The sequence below is a fragment of the Hemitrygon akajei genome, chromosome 4 (genome assembly GCF_048418815.1).
Source record: "Hemitrygon akajei chromosome 4, sHemAka1.3, whole genome shotgun sequence".
In the NCBI taxonomy this organism is placed as follows: Eukaryota; Metazoa; Chordata; class Chondrichthyes; order Myliobatiformes; family Dasyatidae; genus Hemitrygon; species Hemitrygon akajei.
Window position 1 is genome coordinate 198,824,772 of NC_133127.1, and position 16,273 is coordinate 198,841,044.

At 44.1% G+C, this 16,273-nt stretch overlaps 1 protein-coding gene across 5 annotated transcripts in view; it reads right to left on the reverse strand.

Annotated features, from left to right (window-relative positions):
- The window catches only part of fhip1b (FHF complex subunit HOOK interacting protein 1B), a 183,701-nt gene that overhangs the window by 32,013 nt on the left and 135,415 nt on the right, over nt 1–16,273 (reverse strand). For 4 of the 5 annotated variants that reach the window (XM_073044410.1, XM_073044411.1, XM_073044413.1 and 1 more), the window contains one exon: nt 251–337. The exons of the other annotated variant lie outside the window; for it this stretch is intronic. In XM_073044410.1, coding sequence (XP_072900511.1) covers nt 251–337 — 87 coding nt within the window. The remainder of the gene's footprint in view (nt 1–250; nt 338–16,273) is intronic. 5 annotated transcript variants of the gene reach the window in all.

The window sequence follows — 16,273 nt, forward strand, 5'->3', positions numbered from 1 at the left end:
TCAGTATCATCCCCTCCCTCAGTACCACCCCCTCCCTCATTACCACCCCTCCCACAGTACCATCCCTCCTTCAGTCTATTAGGGAGCAAGGTCACAGCCTGGGGCTGTGTGTGGTGGGGATGGTGGGGTGGATGAGCGCACAGGAAGCCAGAGAACGGATCAGGGCAGGAGCAGTAGGGGAGGTGTGAGGCTGTGAAGGAAGATGTGGGGACAGAGCGGCCGGGTGGTTGGGAAGCTGATCACAGTTTACCTTGTGGAGGGCAGGTCCCATGACAGGCACCAAGAACCCATTGTGGACGTATTCGACCAGCTGGTTACGCACCAGAGGATGAGCAACCTAGAGAGAGCAAACAGTGGGAAGACATCACACCACGAGGCGCCAGAGACCGCCCACTTGCCCCACACCAGCTCAACTTTCCAGGCACCTTTGAAATCTCAGTAACAACAACTTTATTTAGAAATACAGCACGAAACAGGCTCTTCCAGCCCTTTGAGCCATGCCACCCAGTAACCCAGTTACTTAACCCTAGCCTATTCACAGCACAAGTTACAATGATCAATTAACCTACATCTTTAGACGGTGGGAGGAGACCCGAGTATCCAGAAGAAGCCCATGCGCACACAAGGAAAACGTACAAACTTCTTACAGATGCCACTGCATTTGACCTCTGAACTCTGATACCCCGAGCTGCAATAGTTGCGCTAACCTCTACACTACCAGAGCACCCTAATAATAACTTACTTATAGAGCATTTCTGATACAGACAATGCAGTTGAAATTGATTTACGATGGGTTTAAAGTGCAAACAGAAAAATCAGTGAGTTGTTTGTTCTGTCTCCACTCCCGCTGTGAAAGGGGACACCCTTGCCCTTTATTAAAAAGAGGGAGCCTGTGGTATGTCGAATTGTCGGGTGAACGATTAGTTTTTGTTTTACTGCAGATCGCGGTCTTTACGGGGGCTTTGCTATTGTTTGGTAGGTGGAGGGAAGGTGGGGGAGGGTCGTTGCTGTGTTGCTGGTGCATGGGGGGGAGTAGGGGGACTTCGGGGTTCTAATGTTTTAACTGTCTTTCATTCTTTTGAATGACACTTCTGGTTTTGTGAATGTCTGTGAAGAAAAAGAAATTCAGGATGTATATTGTATACAGTCTGTAAATAAATAAAACTATTGAAACTATTGAAATAAAAAAAATATAAAGAAAAGAAAAAAAATGTTAGCTAAAAGCAAAGTTAAATACATCGGTTTTGAGCTGACATTTAAAAGTGTTAACTGAGTCAGCATCCCTTATCGTTTCAGATACTGAATTTCACAGTTTAGGAGTGTATCAGTGATGGACAACACACACAGCACTCTGTCACGTGTACAGCCACCATGGGCAGGTTTGCTACAGCAGCTGGGGAGGGTTTAAACTAAGTTAGCAGGAGGCTGGGAACCGGTGTAATAGGGCTGAGGATGGGGTGGTTGGTATACAAGTCGATACAGTGTGTAGTGAGACTGTGAGGAAGGGCAGGAAGATGATAGGACAAAACTGCAGCCAGTGGAATGAGGTGTGGTGTAACATGGAAGAAAATTCAAAGAGAGTAATGAGTTAAGGATGCTTCCAGAGATTTTTGCAGACATGGGTGACTTTTTCCAGTTCAACTGCGAAACAGGTTAAACCTTCTATCTTCATGTCTCTTTTCCCGTTTCCAAAGTGGCTGGGGTCCTGCTGGAGCCCATGATCTACAGCTGCACTCAAACTACGTTCTTCACGGGGGGTGGGTTCTCACTCTTTGGAACTCACCAAGCAGCCTGGTGTTTCGGGATCACCAGGACCAGTCTGGAAGACGTGTGCCTTTGGGGTGCAGCCCTGTGGATGAGCCGATTCCTCACCGATGTTGCCGACTGAAACACCACGAGAAATCGAAACATCAAGACAGTGGATGCGGCTGTCAGAGGCCCCTGCACTCGAGTGATCTCTCTCTCGATGGTGAAAAAGAGTTCACTGATTCTCCAATCAGAGGGACTTGAATAAAAGACACTGCAGATTGTAACGTTAAAAAACAGAGAGCTGTTGGCCCCCGCTCTCGGTGTGACAGGAGCAATATCTCTCTGTCCCTCATTACTGGGAGCGATGGCCTGTTGTAAGCTCAAAATGTTCAGAAACACAATGGGTTTTGATGGATTCTAGATCATGGTCTTGGCTTGCTATTGCTTGGTGGGTGGTGGGGGGGCTGATATTTTTGCTGGGGTACGTGGGGTGGGGAGGACATGGGGAGGGTTGATGATTTTGTGTGTGGGGGAGGGGGGCTTTGGGGTTCTAACATTTTTCTTTCATTCATTCTCTGGGGTTTTATTTCTCAGTTTTGCGAATGTCTGCTAAGAGTAAGAATTTCAGGTTGAACACTGTATACATTCTCTGATAATTAAATGGACCCACTGAACACGGGACTTGAAGGTGTTACATTTGAATGCACAGAGTATATCATGAGGGCAGAATTAGGCCCATCAACTCTGCTCCGCCATTCAATCACGGCTGGTCCTTTCCTCCCCTTCTCAGCCCTACTCCCCCACCTTCTCTTTTGACGCCATGTCCAATCAAGAACCTATCGAGCTCTGCCTTGAATACACCCAATGATCTGGCCTCCACAGCTGCTTGTGGTAACAGATTCATCACCCTCTGGCTAAGGAAATTTCCCCACATCCCTGTTTTAAATGGACGCCCCTTTATTCTGAGGCTGTGCCCTCTTGTCCTAGACTCCCCCATCATGGGAAACATCCTTTCCGCATCTACTCTGTCTAGGCCTTTCAACATTTGAAAGGTTTCAATTACATCCCCCCTCATCCTTCTAAATTCCAGCAAGTACAAACCCAGAACTATCAAGTGTTCCTCATGTGATAACCCTTTATTTCCCAGAATCATCCTCGTGAACCTCCTCTGAACCCTCTCCAATGCCAGCACATCTTTTCTTAGATGAGGAGCCCAAAACTGTTCACAGTTCTCAAGGTGAGGCCTCACCAGTGCCTTGTAAAGCCTCAGCATCACATCCTTGCTCTTGTATTCTAGACCTCTTGAAATGAATGCTAACATTACATTTACCTTCTCACCACCGACTCAACCTGCAAGTTAACCTTTAGGGTGTTCTGCACAAGGGATCCCAAGTTTTGGATTTTCTCCCCCATTTAGAGAATACTCTGGCAGTAGAAGTAAATGTGCAAGGTGCATGACCATACATCTTCCAACATTGAATTCCATTCGCCACTTTCTTGTCCATTCTCCTCATCTGTTTAGTCCTTCTACAGCCTACCTGTTTCCTCAACACTACCTGTCCCTCCACCAATCTTCATATCATCTGCAAACTTGGCATTCCATCATCTAAATCATTGATATACAGTATAAAAAGAAGCGGTCCCAATACTGACCCCTGTGGAATAGCGCTAGTCACTGGCAGCCAACGTTTATTCCCACTCACTGCCTTCCTCCAATCAGCCAATGCTCTGACCATGCCAGTAACTTTTCTGTAATATCATGGGCTCATAACTTGGTAAGCAGCCTCATATGTGGCAACTTATCAAAGCCCTTCTGAAAGTCCAAATATACAACATCCACTGCATCCCCTTTATCCATCCTACTTATAATCTCCTCAGAGAATTCCAACAGGTTTGTCAGGCTATATTTTCCCTGAAAGAAACCATGCTGACTGAGTACTTGGTGACACAGGACAAGATAGGACAAACTCATTCTTAAGCTTGACTCCAACATCTTCCCAACTACTGAGGTCAGGCTAACTGGTCTATAATTTCCTTTCTGCTGCCTTCCTCCTTTCTTAAAGAGTGGAGTGACATTTGCAATTTTCCAGTCCTCTGGCACCATACCCGAGTTCAATGACTTTTGAAAGATTATTTCTAATATCACCACAATCTTGAACACTATCTCCTTCAGAACCCTAGGGTGCAGTTCATCTGGTTCAGGTGATTTATGTACCCTAGGTCTTTCAGCTTTTTGAGCACCTTCCCAATCCTCTATCTTCATGCTAATTTTTGCTTTGTTATATGCCCATCTTTTGTTTTTACCTTAGCCTTGACTTCCCTTGTCAGCCACAGTTGTATTATTTTGCCATTTGAGTATTTCTTCATTTCTGGGATATATCTGTCCTGCATCTTCCGCATATATACGAAATAAGATATATGAAAGGTTGATGATCTTTAAGTGTAGTTAGAGTGGGGAGGTATGCTGTTATGGGCATCATCGAGTCGTGGCTGAAATAAGATCATAGTTGGGAGCTTACTATCCAAGGATACACTTTGTATTGAAAGGACAGGCAGGTAGGCAGAGTGGGTGGGGTGGCATTTTTGTAAAAAAATGAAATCAAATTCTTATAAAGAGGTGACATAGGATGAGAAGACATAGAATCCTTATGGGTGGAGTTAAGAACTGCAAGGGGAAAAAGATGCTGAAGGACGTTATACACAAGCCCCTGAACAGTAGCCAGGATGTAGGCTACAAAATACAACAGGAGATAGAAAAGGAATGTAGTAACGACAATCACAACTGAAAGAAAATCTGCAGATGCTGGAAATCTAAGCAACACACTCAAATGCTGGAGGAACTCAGCAGGCCAGGCAGCGTCTATGGAAAAGAGTACAGTCAATGTTTGTTGAATCCATCTGGGTAGAGATTAGGAATAGCAAAGGGGAAAAAAAACAATGATGGGTGTTATATATCTGCCACCAAATAATAACATTACAGTGGCACAGGCAATAAACAGAAATATCTGAGGCATGTAAGAATGGAACAGCAGTTATTGTGGGTGGCTTTAACTTGCATATAGATCGTTGGTAGAATCTCAGATGAAGATGAGAAGGCATACAGGAGCGAGATATGCGAACTAGTGGAATGATGTTGCAGCAACAACCTGGCACTCAACGTCAGTAAGACAAAAGAGCTGACTGTGGACTCCAGGAAGGGTAAGACGAAGGAACACATACTAATCCTCATAGAGGGATCAGAAGTGAAGAGAGTGAGCAGCTTCAAGTTCCTGGGTGTCAAGATCTCTGAGGACCTAACTTGGTCCCAACATATTGATGCAGTTATAAAGAAGGCAAGACAGCAACTATACTTCATTAATAGTTTGAAGAGATTTGGCATGTCAACAAATACTCTCAAAAACTTCTATAGATGTACCACTCCATTAGTTGGTATATCTCACTCCTGTACGCCCTCTTGTCTCCATCTGAGATTCTACCAACAATGGTTGTATCATCAGCAAATTTATAGATGGTATTTGAGCTATGCCTAGCCACAAAGTCATGGGTATAAAGAGAGTAGGGCAGTGGGCTAAGCACACACCCCTGAGGTACACCACTGTTGATCATTAGCAATCACCAATCTGCAAAGATTGTGCTCTTTCGTTTAGGAAGTTGAGGATCCAATTGCAGAGGGAGGTACAGAGACCCAGGTTCTGCAACTTCTCAATCGGATTGTGGGAATGATGGTGTTAAATGCTGAGCTATAATCCTGACATAGGTGTTTGTGTTGTTCAGGTGGTCTAAAGCCGTGTGAAGAGCCATTGAGATTGCGTCTGCTGTTGACGTATTGTGGCGATAAGGCAAATTACAATGGGTCCAGGTCCTTGCTTATGCAGGAGTTCAGTCTAGTCATGACCAACCTCTCAAAACATTTCCACACCGTAGATGTGAGTGCTACTGGGCGACAGTCAGTAAGGCAGCTCACATTATTCTTCTTAGGCACTGGTATAATTGATGCCTTTTCAAAGCAAGTGGGAACTTCTGCCCATAGCAGTGAGAGGTTGAAAATTCCCTTGAATATTCCCGCCTGTTGGTTGGCATAAGTTTTCAGAGCCTTACCAGGTACTCCATCAGGACCTTCCGCCTTGCGAGGATTCACTGTCTTTAAAGACAGCCTAACATCGACCTCTGAGACGGATATCACAGGGTCATCAGGTGCAGCAGGGATCTTCACAGCTGTAATTATATTCTCCCTTTCAAGGCGGGCATAGAAGGCATTCAGTTCATCTGGTAGTGAAGCATCGCTGCCATTCATGCTATTGGGTTTCACTTTGTAGGAATTATTGTCTTGTAAACCCTGCCAGAGTTGTCGTACATCCAATGTCACCTTTAACCTTGTTTGAAATTGCCTCTTCGCCCTTGAACTAGCTCTCCGCATGTCATACCTGGTTTTCTGGTGCAAACCCGGGTCACCAGCTTTGAATGCCACAGATCTAGCCTTCAGCAGACGACATACCTCCTGGTTCATCCATGGCTTTTGTTTTGGGAATGTACAGTAAGTCTTCGTAGGCACACACTCATCCACACAGGTTTTAATGAAGTCAGTAACAACTGTAGCATACTCATCCAGGTTCGAAGATGAATCCCTGAATACAGTCCAGTCCACCGATTCAAAGCAGTCCAGTAGGTGCTCCTGTGCTTCCCTTGTCCAAACCTTCTTGGTCCTCACTCCAGGTGCTGCAGTCTTCAGTCTCTGCCTATACTCAGGAAGTAGAAGTACAGCCAGGTGATCAGACTATCTGAAGTGAGGGCGTGGAACAGCACGGTAGGCATTCTCGATGGTGGTGTAACAAAGGTCCAGTGTATAGTTTCGTCTGGTATTGCAAGTGATCTGTAGATGGTAATTGCTTAGTGATTTTTTCAGACTGGCCTGGTTAAAATCTCCCAAAACGATGGTGAAGGCATTAAGGTGTGTTGTTTCGTGCGTGTTCAAGTCAAGTCAAGTCATTGTCATTTCGACCATAATCTACTGGTACAGTACACAGTAAAAACAAAACAATGTTCCTCCAGGACCCTGGTGCTACATGAAACAACACAAAACTACACTGGACTATGTGAGACAGCACAAGGCTACACTAGACTACGTAAAACAACATAAAAACTGCACTAGACTACAGACCTGCACAGGACCACATAAAGTGCAGGGCAGTACAATAATTAATAAACAAGACAATAGGCACAGTAAAGGACAAATTATAATATAATAATGAATGATGTAGGTGTCAGTCTAGACTCTGGGTATTGAGGAGTCTGATAGCTTGGGGGAAGAAACTGTTGCACAGTCTGGTCGTGAGAGCCCGAATGCTTCAGTACCTTTTGCCAGATGGCAGGAGGGAGAAGAGTTTATGTGAGGGGTACGTGGGGTCCTTCACAATACTGTTAGCTTTGCGTGTGCAGCATGTGATGTAAATGTCTATAATAGCGGGAAGAGAGACCCCGATGATCTTCTCAGCTGACCTCACTATCCACTGCAGTGTCTTGTGATCCGAGACGGTACAATTCCTGAACCAGGCAGTGATGCAGCTGCTCAGGATGCTCTCGATACATCCTCTGTAGAATGTGGTGAGGATGGGGGGTGGGAGATGGACTTTTCTCAGCCTTCGCAGAAAGTAGAGACGCTGCTGGGCTTTCTTGGCTACGGAGCTGGTGTTGCAGGTCCAGGTGAGATTCTCCACTAGGCGAACACCAAGAAATTTGGTGCTCTTAACGATCTCAACGGAGGAGCCGTCAATGTTGAGAGCGTTGATCCCATTGCTCAGAGCATCTAAAGCCTGATGGACATTGGCCTGAGGCAGAAGGTATACTGCTACCAAAATGATCCCGGAAATCTCCCATGATAGGTAAAATGGATGGCACTTTACTGCTGGATATTCCAGATCTACTGAGCAGAATTGGGATAGCACTGATATATTTGTGCACCAAGAAGAGTTGATCATGAGGCATACTCCTCCATCTCTGCTTTTGCGAGACTCTATAGATCTATCCTGACGGTGTATAGTAAACCCGTCGATTTGGATCACTGCATCCGGTATGGAAGGCGTTAACCAGGATTCCATGAAACAAAAGACGCACACGGTCCTAATGTCCCTCTGATTCAGCACCCTAGCTCTGAGATCATTGATTTTATTCACCAAAGACTGTACGTTTGCCAGCAAAATAGCAAGATAGTCAGTTTTGGGAGTTTAAAACCCTGTTTCCTTAAACACACTTGTAATCCCGCTCGTCACCCATGTGGAATCCGGTGAGGAGTATGTCCACAATCGGCCTTGTTTCCGTCAGTTTTAAGCAGCAATAGTTCATTTAATCTCATTAACACATCTTTGTTGACTGTACTGACCTTGGAAGAAGTTGTGTTTTTTAGCTGTATCAGGCTGAAACAAGAATATTTAATCGTACCCATTGAGAGTTCTGCTGCCACACGAGTTGCCCTGGAAGGCAGAAGAAAGGCCAGTTCAGCTGACTTCAGTGGTTGGAAAGATGCTGGAGTCTGTTATTGAGGATGAGGTTTTGGGAATCATGGAGGTGCATGATAAAATAGGACAAAGTCAAAATGGTTTCCTTAAGGAGTAATCTGTTGGAATTTTTTGAAGAAATAACAGGCAGGATAGACACAGGACAGTCAGTAAGACCATAAGACCATAGGATATACGAGCAGAAGTAGGCCATTCGGCCCATCGAGTCTGCTCTGCCATTCAATCATGGGCTGATCCAACTCTTCCAGTCATCCCCACTCCCCTGCCTTCACCCCCATACCCTTTGCTGCCCTGGCTAATCAAGAACCTATCTATCTCTGCCTTAAATGCACCCAATGACTTGGCCTTCACAGCCGCTCGTGACAACAAATTCCACAGATTTACCACCCTCTGACTGAAGTAATTTCTCTGCATCTCTGTTCTAAAAAGACGTCCTTCAATCCTGAAGTCGTGCCCTCTTATCCTGGAATCCCCTACCATGGGAAATAACTGTCATATCTAATCTGTTCAAGCCTTTTAACATTTGGAATGTTTCTATGAGATCCCCCCTCATTCTCCTGAACTCCAGGGAATACAGCCCAAGAGCTGCCAGACATTCCTCATACAGTAACCCTCTCATTCCAGGAATCATTCTCATGAATCTTCTCTAAACCTTCTCCAGTGTCAGTATATCCTTTCTAAAATAAGGAGACCAAAACTGCACACAATACTCCGTGTGGTCTCACGAGTGCCTTATTGAGCCTCAACATCACATCCCTGCTCTTATATTCTATTCCTCTAGAAATGAATGCCAACATTGCATTCGCCTTCTTCACCACCGACTCAACCTGGAGGTTAACCTTCAAGGTATCATGTACAAGTACTCCCAAGTCCCTTTGCATCTCTGCATTTTGAATTCTCTCCCCATCTAAATAATATTCTGCCCATTGATTTCTTCCACCAAAGTGCATGACCATATACTTTTCAACATTGTATTTCATTTGTCTCTTCTTTGCCCATTCCCCTAAACTATCAAAGTCTCTCTGCAGGCTCTCTGTTTCCTCAACACTACCCTCTCCTCCACCCATCTTTGTATCGTCGGCAAAGTTAGCCACAAATCCATTAATCCCATAGTCCAAATCATCGTAAAAAGCAGCGGTCCCAACACCAACCCCTGTGGAACTCCACTGGTAACTGGCAGTCATACGGAATAGGATCTCTTTATTCCCACTCTCTGTTTTCTGCCGATCAGCCAATGCTCCACCCCTGCTAGTAACTTCCCTGAAATTCCATGGGCTCTTATCTTGCTAAGCAGCCTCCTGTGCGGCACCTTGTCAAAGGCTTTCTGAAAATCCAAGTACACCACATCTACTGCATCTCCTTTGTCTACCCTGCCTGTAATTTCCTCAAAGAATTGCTCTAGGTTAGTCAGGCAGGATTTTCCTTTCAGGAAACGATGCTGGCTTTGGCCTATCTTGTCGTGTGCCTCCAGGTATTCCATAATCTCATCCCTGACAATCGATTCCAAGAACTTCCCAACCACTGATGTCACACTAACAGGTCTATAGTTTCCTTTCTGCTGCCTCCCACCCTTTTTAAATAGCAGAGTAACATTTGCAATTTTCCAGTCATCCGGTACAATGCCAGAATCTATCAATTCTTGAAAGATCATCGTTAATGCCTCTGCAATCTCTCCATCTACTTCCTTCAGGACCCCAGGGTGCATTCCATCAGGTCCAGGAGATTTATCCACCTCAGACCATTAAGTTTCCTGAGCACCTTCTCAGTTGTAATTTTTACTGCACAAACTTCACTTCCCTGACACTCTTTAAAGTCGGTGTACTGCAGATGTCGTCCACCGTGAAGACTGGTGAAAAATACACATTCAGTTCCTCTGCCATTTCTGCGTCTCTCATTACAATAGCCCTAGTGTCATTTTCTATTGGTCCTATATCTACCCTTGACTCTCTTTTACCCTTCATATATTTAAAAAAGCATTTAGTATCTTCTTTCATATTAATCGCCAGCTTCCTTTCATAATTCATCTTTTCCTTCCTAATGACCTTCTTAGTTTCCTTCTGCAAGATTTAAAAATCTTCCCAATCCTCAATCTTTGGCTTCCTTGTATGCCCTCCCTTTTGCTTTTACTTTGGCTCTGACTTCACTTGTCAGCCATGGTATGGTACTATCCTTCTTCAATTCGAAAATTTCTTATTTGAAATATATCTGTTCTGCACTTCCCTCAGTTTTTGCAGAAACTCCAGCCACTGCTGCTCTGCCGTCCTTCCCGCTAGTGTCCATTTCCAGTCAACCTTGGCCAGTTCCCCTCTCATGCCACTGTAATTTCCTTTATTCCATGAAATACCAACACATTGAAATGTTAGTTTCTCCTTCTCAAATTTCAAAGTGAACTTGATCATATTGTGATGACTGTTCCCCAAGGGTTCCTTAACCTTAAACTCTCTTATCACCTCTGGATCATTGCACCACACCCAATCCAGCACAGCTGATCCCCTAGTGGGCTCAACAACAAGCTGTTCTAAAAAGCCATCACTTAGACATTCTACAGATTCTCTCTTGAGGTCCAGTACTGGCCTGGTTTTCCCAATTCACTTTCATGTTAAAATCCCCAACAATTATCATGACACGCCTTTTCAATCTCCTGCTGTAATTTGTAATCCACATCCCGGCTGCTGTTTGGAGGCCTGTATACAACTGCCATTAGGGTCCTTTTACACTTGCCATTTCTTAACTCAACCCATAGAGACTCTACACCTTCCGATCCTACGTCATCCCTTTCTCATGATTTAATATTACTTCTCATACACAGGGCCACACTACCCCATCTGCCTACTAACCTATCTTTCCGATACACTGTATATCCTTGGATGTTCAGCTCCCAATGGCAGCCATTCTTTAGCCAAGGTTCAGAGATGGCCAAAACGTCAGACTTGCCAATCTGTAGCTGAATTTCAAGATTGTTCATTTTGTTACTTAGTCTGCGTATATTAAAATATAACAATTTCAGTCCAGTATTTGTTGCTTTCTGTTTTAACTGCACCATGCCTCTATTGTCCAGTAACTCATCCCACTGGCTGTGATTATACCTCATCTCCTGCCTGTCCTTTCTATCATCTCTATTGCATGCTATCTTTGATTTATTTCTGTTTTCCCTTCCTCAGCCCTATCACTCCAGTTCCCATCCCCCTGCCAAATTAGTTTAAACCCTCCCTAACAGCTCTATCAAACCTGCCTGTTAGGATATTGGACCCTTTGGGTTCAGGTGTAAGCCGTCCCTTTTGTACAGGTCATACCTCCCCCAGAAGAGGCCCCAATGATCCAGGAACCCAAAGCCCTGCCCCCCTGCACCAGTCTCTCAGACACGCATTAACATGTGTGATCATGCTATTGCACTCGTTAGCATGTGGCACAGGCAGCAATCCTGAGATTACTACCCTGGAGGTCCTGCTTTTCAGCTTCCTACCCAACTCCCTGAATTCTCTCTTCAGGACCTCCTCCCTTTTTCTACCGATGTCATCGGTACTAACGTGTACCAAGACTTCTGGCTGTTCACCCTCTCCCTTCAGAATCACCTTCTGCACCGGATCCGAGACATCCCGTACCCTGGCACCTGGGAGGTTGTTTATTTGGATTTTCAGGCCTTTGACAAGGCGCTGCATAACAAGGAAAGAACCCATGGTATTACAGGAAAGATACTAGCATGGATAGAAGATTGGCTGACTGGCAGGAAACAAAGAGTCAGAATAAACTCGGCCTTTTCTCCTTGGAGCGACAGAGGATGACAGGTGACTTGATAGAGGTGTATAGGATAATCAGAGGCATTGATCGTGTGGATAGTCAGATGTCAGGGGTAAGTTTTTTTGCGCAGAGAGTGGTGAGTGCGTGGAATGGGCTGCCAGTAATGGTGACGGAGGTGGATACGATGGGGTCTTTTAAGAGACTCCTGGATAGATACATGGAGCTTAGAAAAATAGAGGGCTACGGGTAACCCTAGGTAATTTCTAAGGTAAGGACATTTCCGGCACAACTTTGTGGGCTGAAGGGCCTGTATTGTGCTGTAGGTTTTCTATGCTTCTATTCTATGTTTAAACGGCATCTATTATGATTGGCTGCTGGTGACTAGTGGTGTTCCATAGGGGGTGGCATTGGATCTGCTTCTTTACACATTATATGTCATCAGTTTGGATAATCGAATTGTTGGCTTTGTGGCCAAGTTTGCAGATGATACAAAGGGAGGTGGAGAGGCAGGTAGTGTTGAGGAAGCAGGGGGTCTGCAGAAGGACTTGGAAAGATTGGGAGAATGGGCAAAGAAGCAGCAGATGGAATGTAGTGTAGCAACGTGTATGGTCATGCACTTCGGTAGAAGGAATAAAGGCATGGGCTGTTTTCTAAATGGGGAGAAAATTTTTTAAAAACTGTGGCGCAAAGGGACTCGTACAAGATTCCCTAAACGTTCATTTGCAGGTAGAGCTGGTGGCAAGGAAGGCAAATGCAATTTTAGCACTCACTTTGAGAGGACTAGAATGTAGAGCAAGGATATGATGCTCAGGCTTGGTCTCCGTTGTCCAATACAGAGCCAAGGTACCTGTATACAGTATTCAACTTGTAACCCACTCTATGTATCAAGCCTCCAAACTTTTAGTTGGGATTTCAGACCGACAGATTATTCCAGGATGATTCCAGAGCTTCTCGATTTGATTCAAGCCTGGCACTGCTCACGGGTATCTGTTACTCTATATATAAAAACACATAACTCTCAATTAGATCCCAGCCTGCAGCTGGTGGCAGGAATCTGTTATTCTACCTATAATGCCCTTGTACATCTGGAATAAACTTCAGCCTGTTGTTCACCCCCAGAATCTGTTACTCGACATATAAACCTTCAAACTCCTTAATTAGATCTGAGTCTGTAACACACATCGAGTATGTAAATCTCATAAAACTTTCAATTAGACCTGAAGCCTATTCCCAGGGATCCATCTACAGTGCCTATAAAAAGTATTCACCCCCCTTGGAAGTTTTCATATTTTATTGTTTTACAACATTGAATCACAGTGGATTTAATTTGTCTTTTTTGACACTGATCAACAGAAAACAAACTTTCGTGTCAAAGTGAAAACAGATTTCTAAAATTGGTCTAAATTAATTACAAATATAAAACACAAAATAGTTGATTGCTCAATTACTCACCCCCTTCAAGTCAGTATTTAGCAGATGCACCTTAGGCAGGAATTACAGCCTTGAGTCTGTGTGGATAGGTCTCTATCAGCTTTGCACATCTGGACACTGCAATTTTTCCCCATTCTTCTTTACAACACAGCTCAAATTCTGTCAGATTGCATGGGGATTGTCAGTGAACAGCCCTTTTCAAGTCCAGTCTCAAATTCTCTAATGGATTGAGGTCTGGAGTCTGACTTCCCCACTCCAGGACATTAACTTTGTTGCTTTTAAGCCATTCATGTGTAGCTTTATGCTTGGGGTCATTGTCTTGCTGGAAAATAAATCTTCACCCAAGTCGCAGTTCTCTTGCAGATTGTATCAGGTTTTCCTCCAGGATTTCCCTGTATTTTGCTGTGTTCATTTTACCCTCTACCTTCACAAACCTTCCAGGGCCTGCTGCAGTGAAGCAAGGGGCTGAATACTTAAGTAATATGTTTTATATGTTTAATTAATCTAAATCACTTTGTAATGATGTTCGCTTTTGACACAAAAGAGCCTTTTTCTCTTGATTAGTGTCAAAAAAGTCCCAAATTAAATCCTTTGTGATTCAATGTTGTAAAACAATAAAAAATGAAAACTTCCAAGGGGGATGAATACTTTTTATAGGCACTGAAGATCGCCAAACCCATGGGTTATATCCCAGTCTGTAATCCACTTGTGGGGGTCTGTTATTCTATACATAAACCTCCCAACCCATGGACTAGATCCCAGTCTGTAACCCATTCCTGGGGATCTGTTATTAAATATATATATCCCCAAATCCATGGATTTGATCCCCGTCTGTAACCTACTTCTGGGAATCTGTTATTTTATATATAAATCTCTCAAACTCCTGGATTAGATGCCAGCCTGTAACCCATTCCTGGAGATCTGTTATTCTAAATATAGACCATAAGACCAGTAGACTCAGGAGCAGAATTAGGCCATTTGGCCCATCGAGTCTGCTCTGCCATTCAATCATGGCTGATCCTTTTCCCCCTCCTCAGTCCCATTAACCAGCCTTCTCCCTATAACCCTTGATGCTGTGTCCATATCGCTTCATACCGCCAAATCATATCGTTTCCTCGTAGCCCGATAGCACATGCTTTGCGGCCTGGTGGTTGGGGACCACTGCTCTAACCATGCCAGTACTTGCCTGTAAAACCACATGCTCTTAACTTGGTAAGCAGTCTCACGTGTGGCACCTTGTCAAAGTCCAAATATACAGCATCCACTGCATCCCTTTTATCTATCCTACTTGTAATCTCCTCAAAGAATTCCAACATGTTCATCAGGCCGGGTTTTCCCTGAAGGAAACCATGCTGACTTTGACATTGTCTTCTACAGTGAAGACTGATGCAAAATACTCATTTAGTTTACCTGCCATCTCCTTGGCCCCCGTTATTATTTCTCCAGCCTCATTTTCTATCGGTCCTATATCCACTCTCACCTTGCTTTTATTTTTTATATACTTGAAAAAGCTTTTACTACCCACTTTGATATTGTTTGCTAGCTTGCTTTCATATTTCCTCTTTTCACTCCTAATGATTCTTTTAAAAGTTTCCCTCCCCATCCTCTATTTTCCCACTATTTTTTGCTTTGCTTATGCCCTCTCTTTTGATTTTACATTAGCTTTAAATTCCTTTGTCAGCCACTGTTGTACTATTCTGCCATTTGAGTATTTCTTTGTTTTTGGAATATATCTATCCTGCGCCTTCCTCATTTTCCCCAGAAACTCTCACCATTGCTGCTCTGCTGACATCCCTGCCAGCAGCTCCATCAAATCAACTTTGACCAGCTCCTCTCTCATACCACTGTCATTTCCTTTACTCCACTGAAATACTGCTATGTCAGACTTTACTTTCTCCCTATCAAATTTCAAGTTTCAACCATATTGTGGTCACTGGCTCCTATGGGTTCTTTTACCTTAAGCTCCCTAATCACCTCCAGTTCATTACATAACACCCAATCCAGTATAGCTGATCCCCGGTAGGCTCAATGGCAAACTGCTCTAAAAAGCCACCTCAAAGGCATTCAGCAAACTCACTCTCTTGAGATCCATTACCAACCTGATTTTCCCAATTGACCTGCATGTTGAAATCTCCCATGGCTATCATAACATTGTCCTTTTGACTCGCCTTTTCTACTTCCTGTTGTAACCTGTGGTCCACCTCCCAGCCACTGTTGTGAGGCCTGTATATAACTGCCATCAACGTCCTTTTGCCCTTGCAGTTTCTTAACTCAACCCACAAGGATTCAACATCTTCTGATCCCAAGTCACATCTTTCCACTGATTTGATGTCATTCTTTACCAGCAGAGCCACGCCACTCCTCTGCCTACCTTCCTATCCCTCTGATACAACGTGTAACCTTAGATACTCAGATTCCAACTACAACCATCCCTCAGCCATGATTCAGTGATGGCCACAACATCATACCTGACGATCTGTAATAGTACAAGAAGATCATCCAACTTACTTCTGTTACTCTGTGCACTGAGATATAACATTTGGGTACTATATTTGCTACCATTTTTGATTCTGCATCCCCAATGCACTGATATTCACCCTGCTGGCTGTAATTTTGTCCTGCCTGCCCTTCCTGACAGTCTGACTGCCTGCTGTCTTTGCTTTTTTACCATCTGTCCCATCCTGAGTCTGGTACAGTACATAGTAAAAACGAGACAACGTTTTTCAGGACCATGGTTTTACATGACACAGTACAAAAACTAGACTGAACTATGTAAAAAACTTCACTAGACTACAAACCTACCCAGACTGCGTAAAATGCACAAAACAGTGCAGGCATTACAA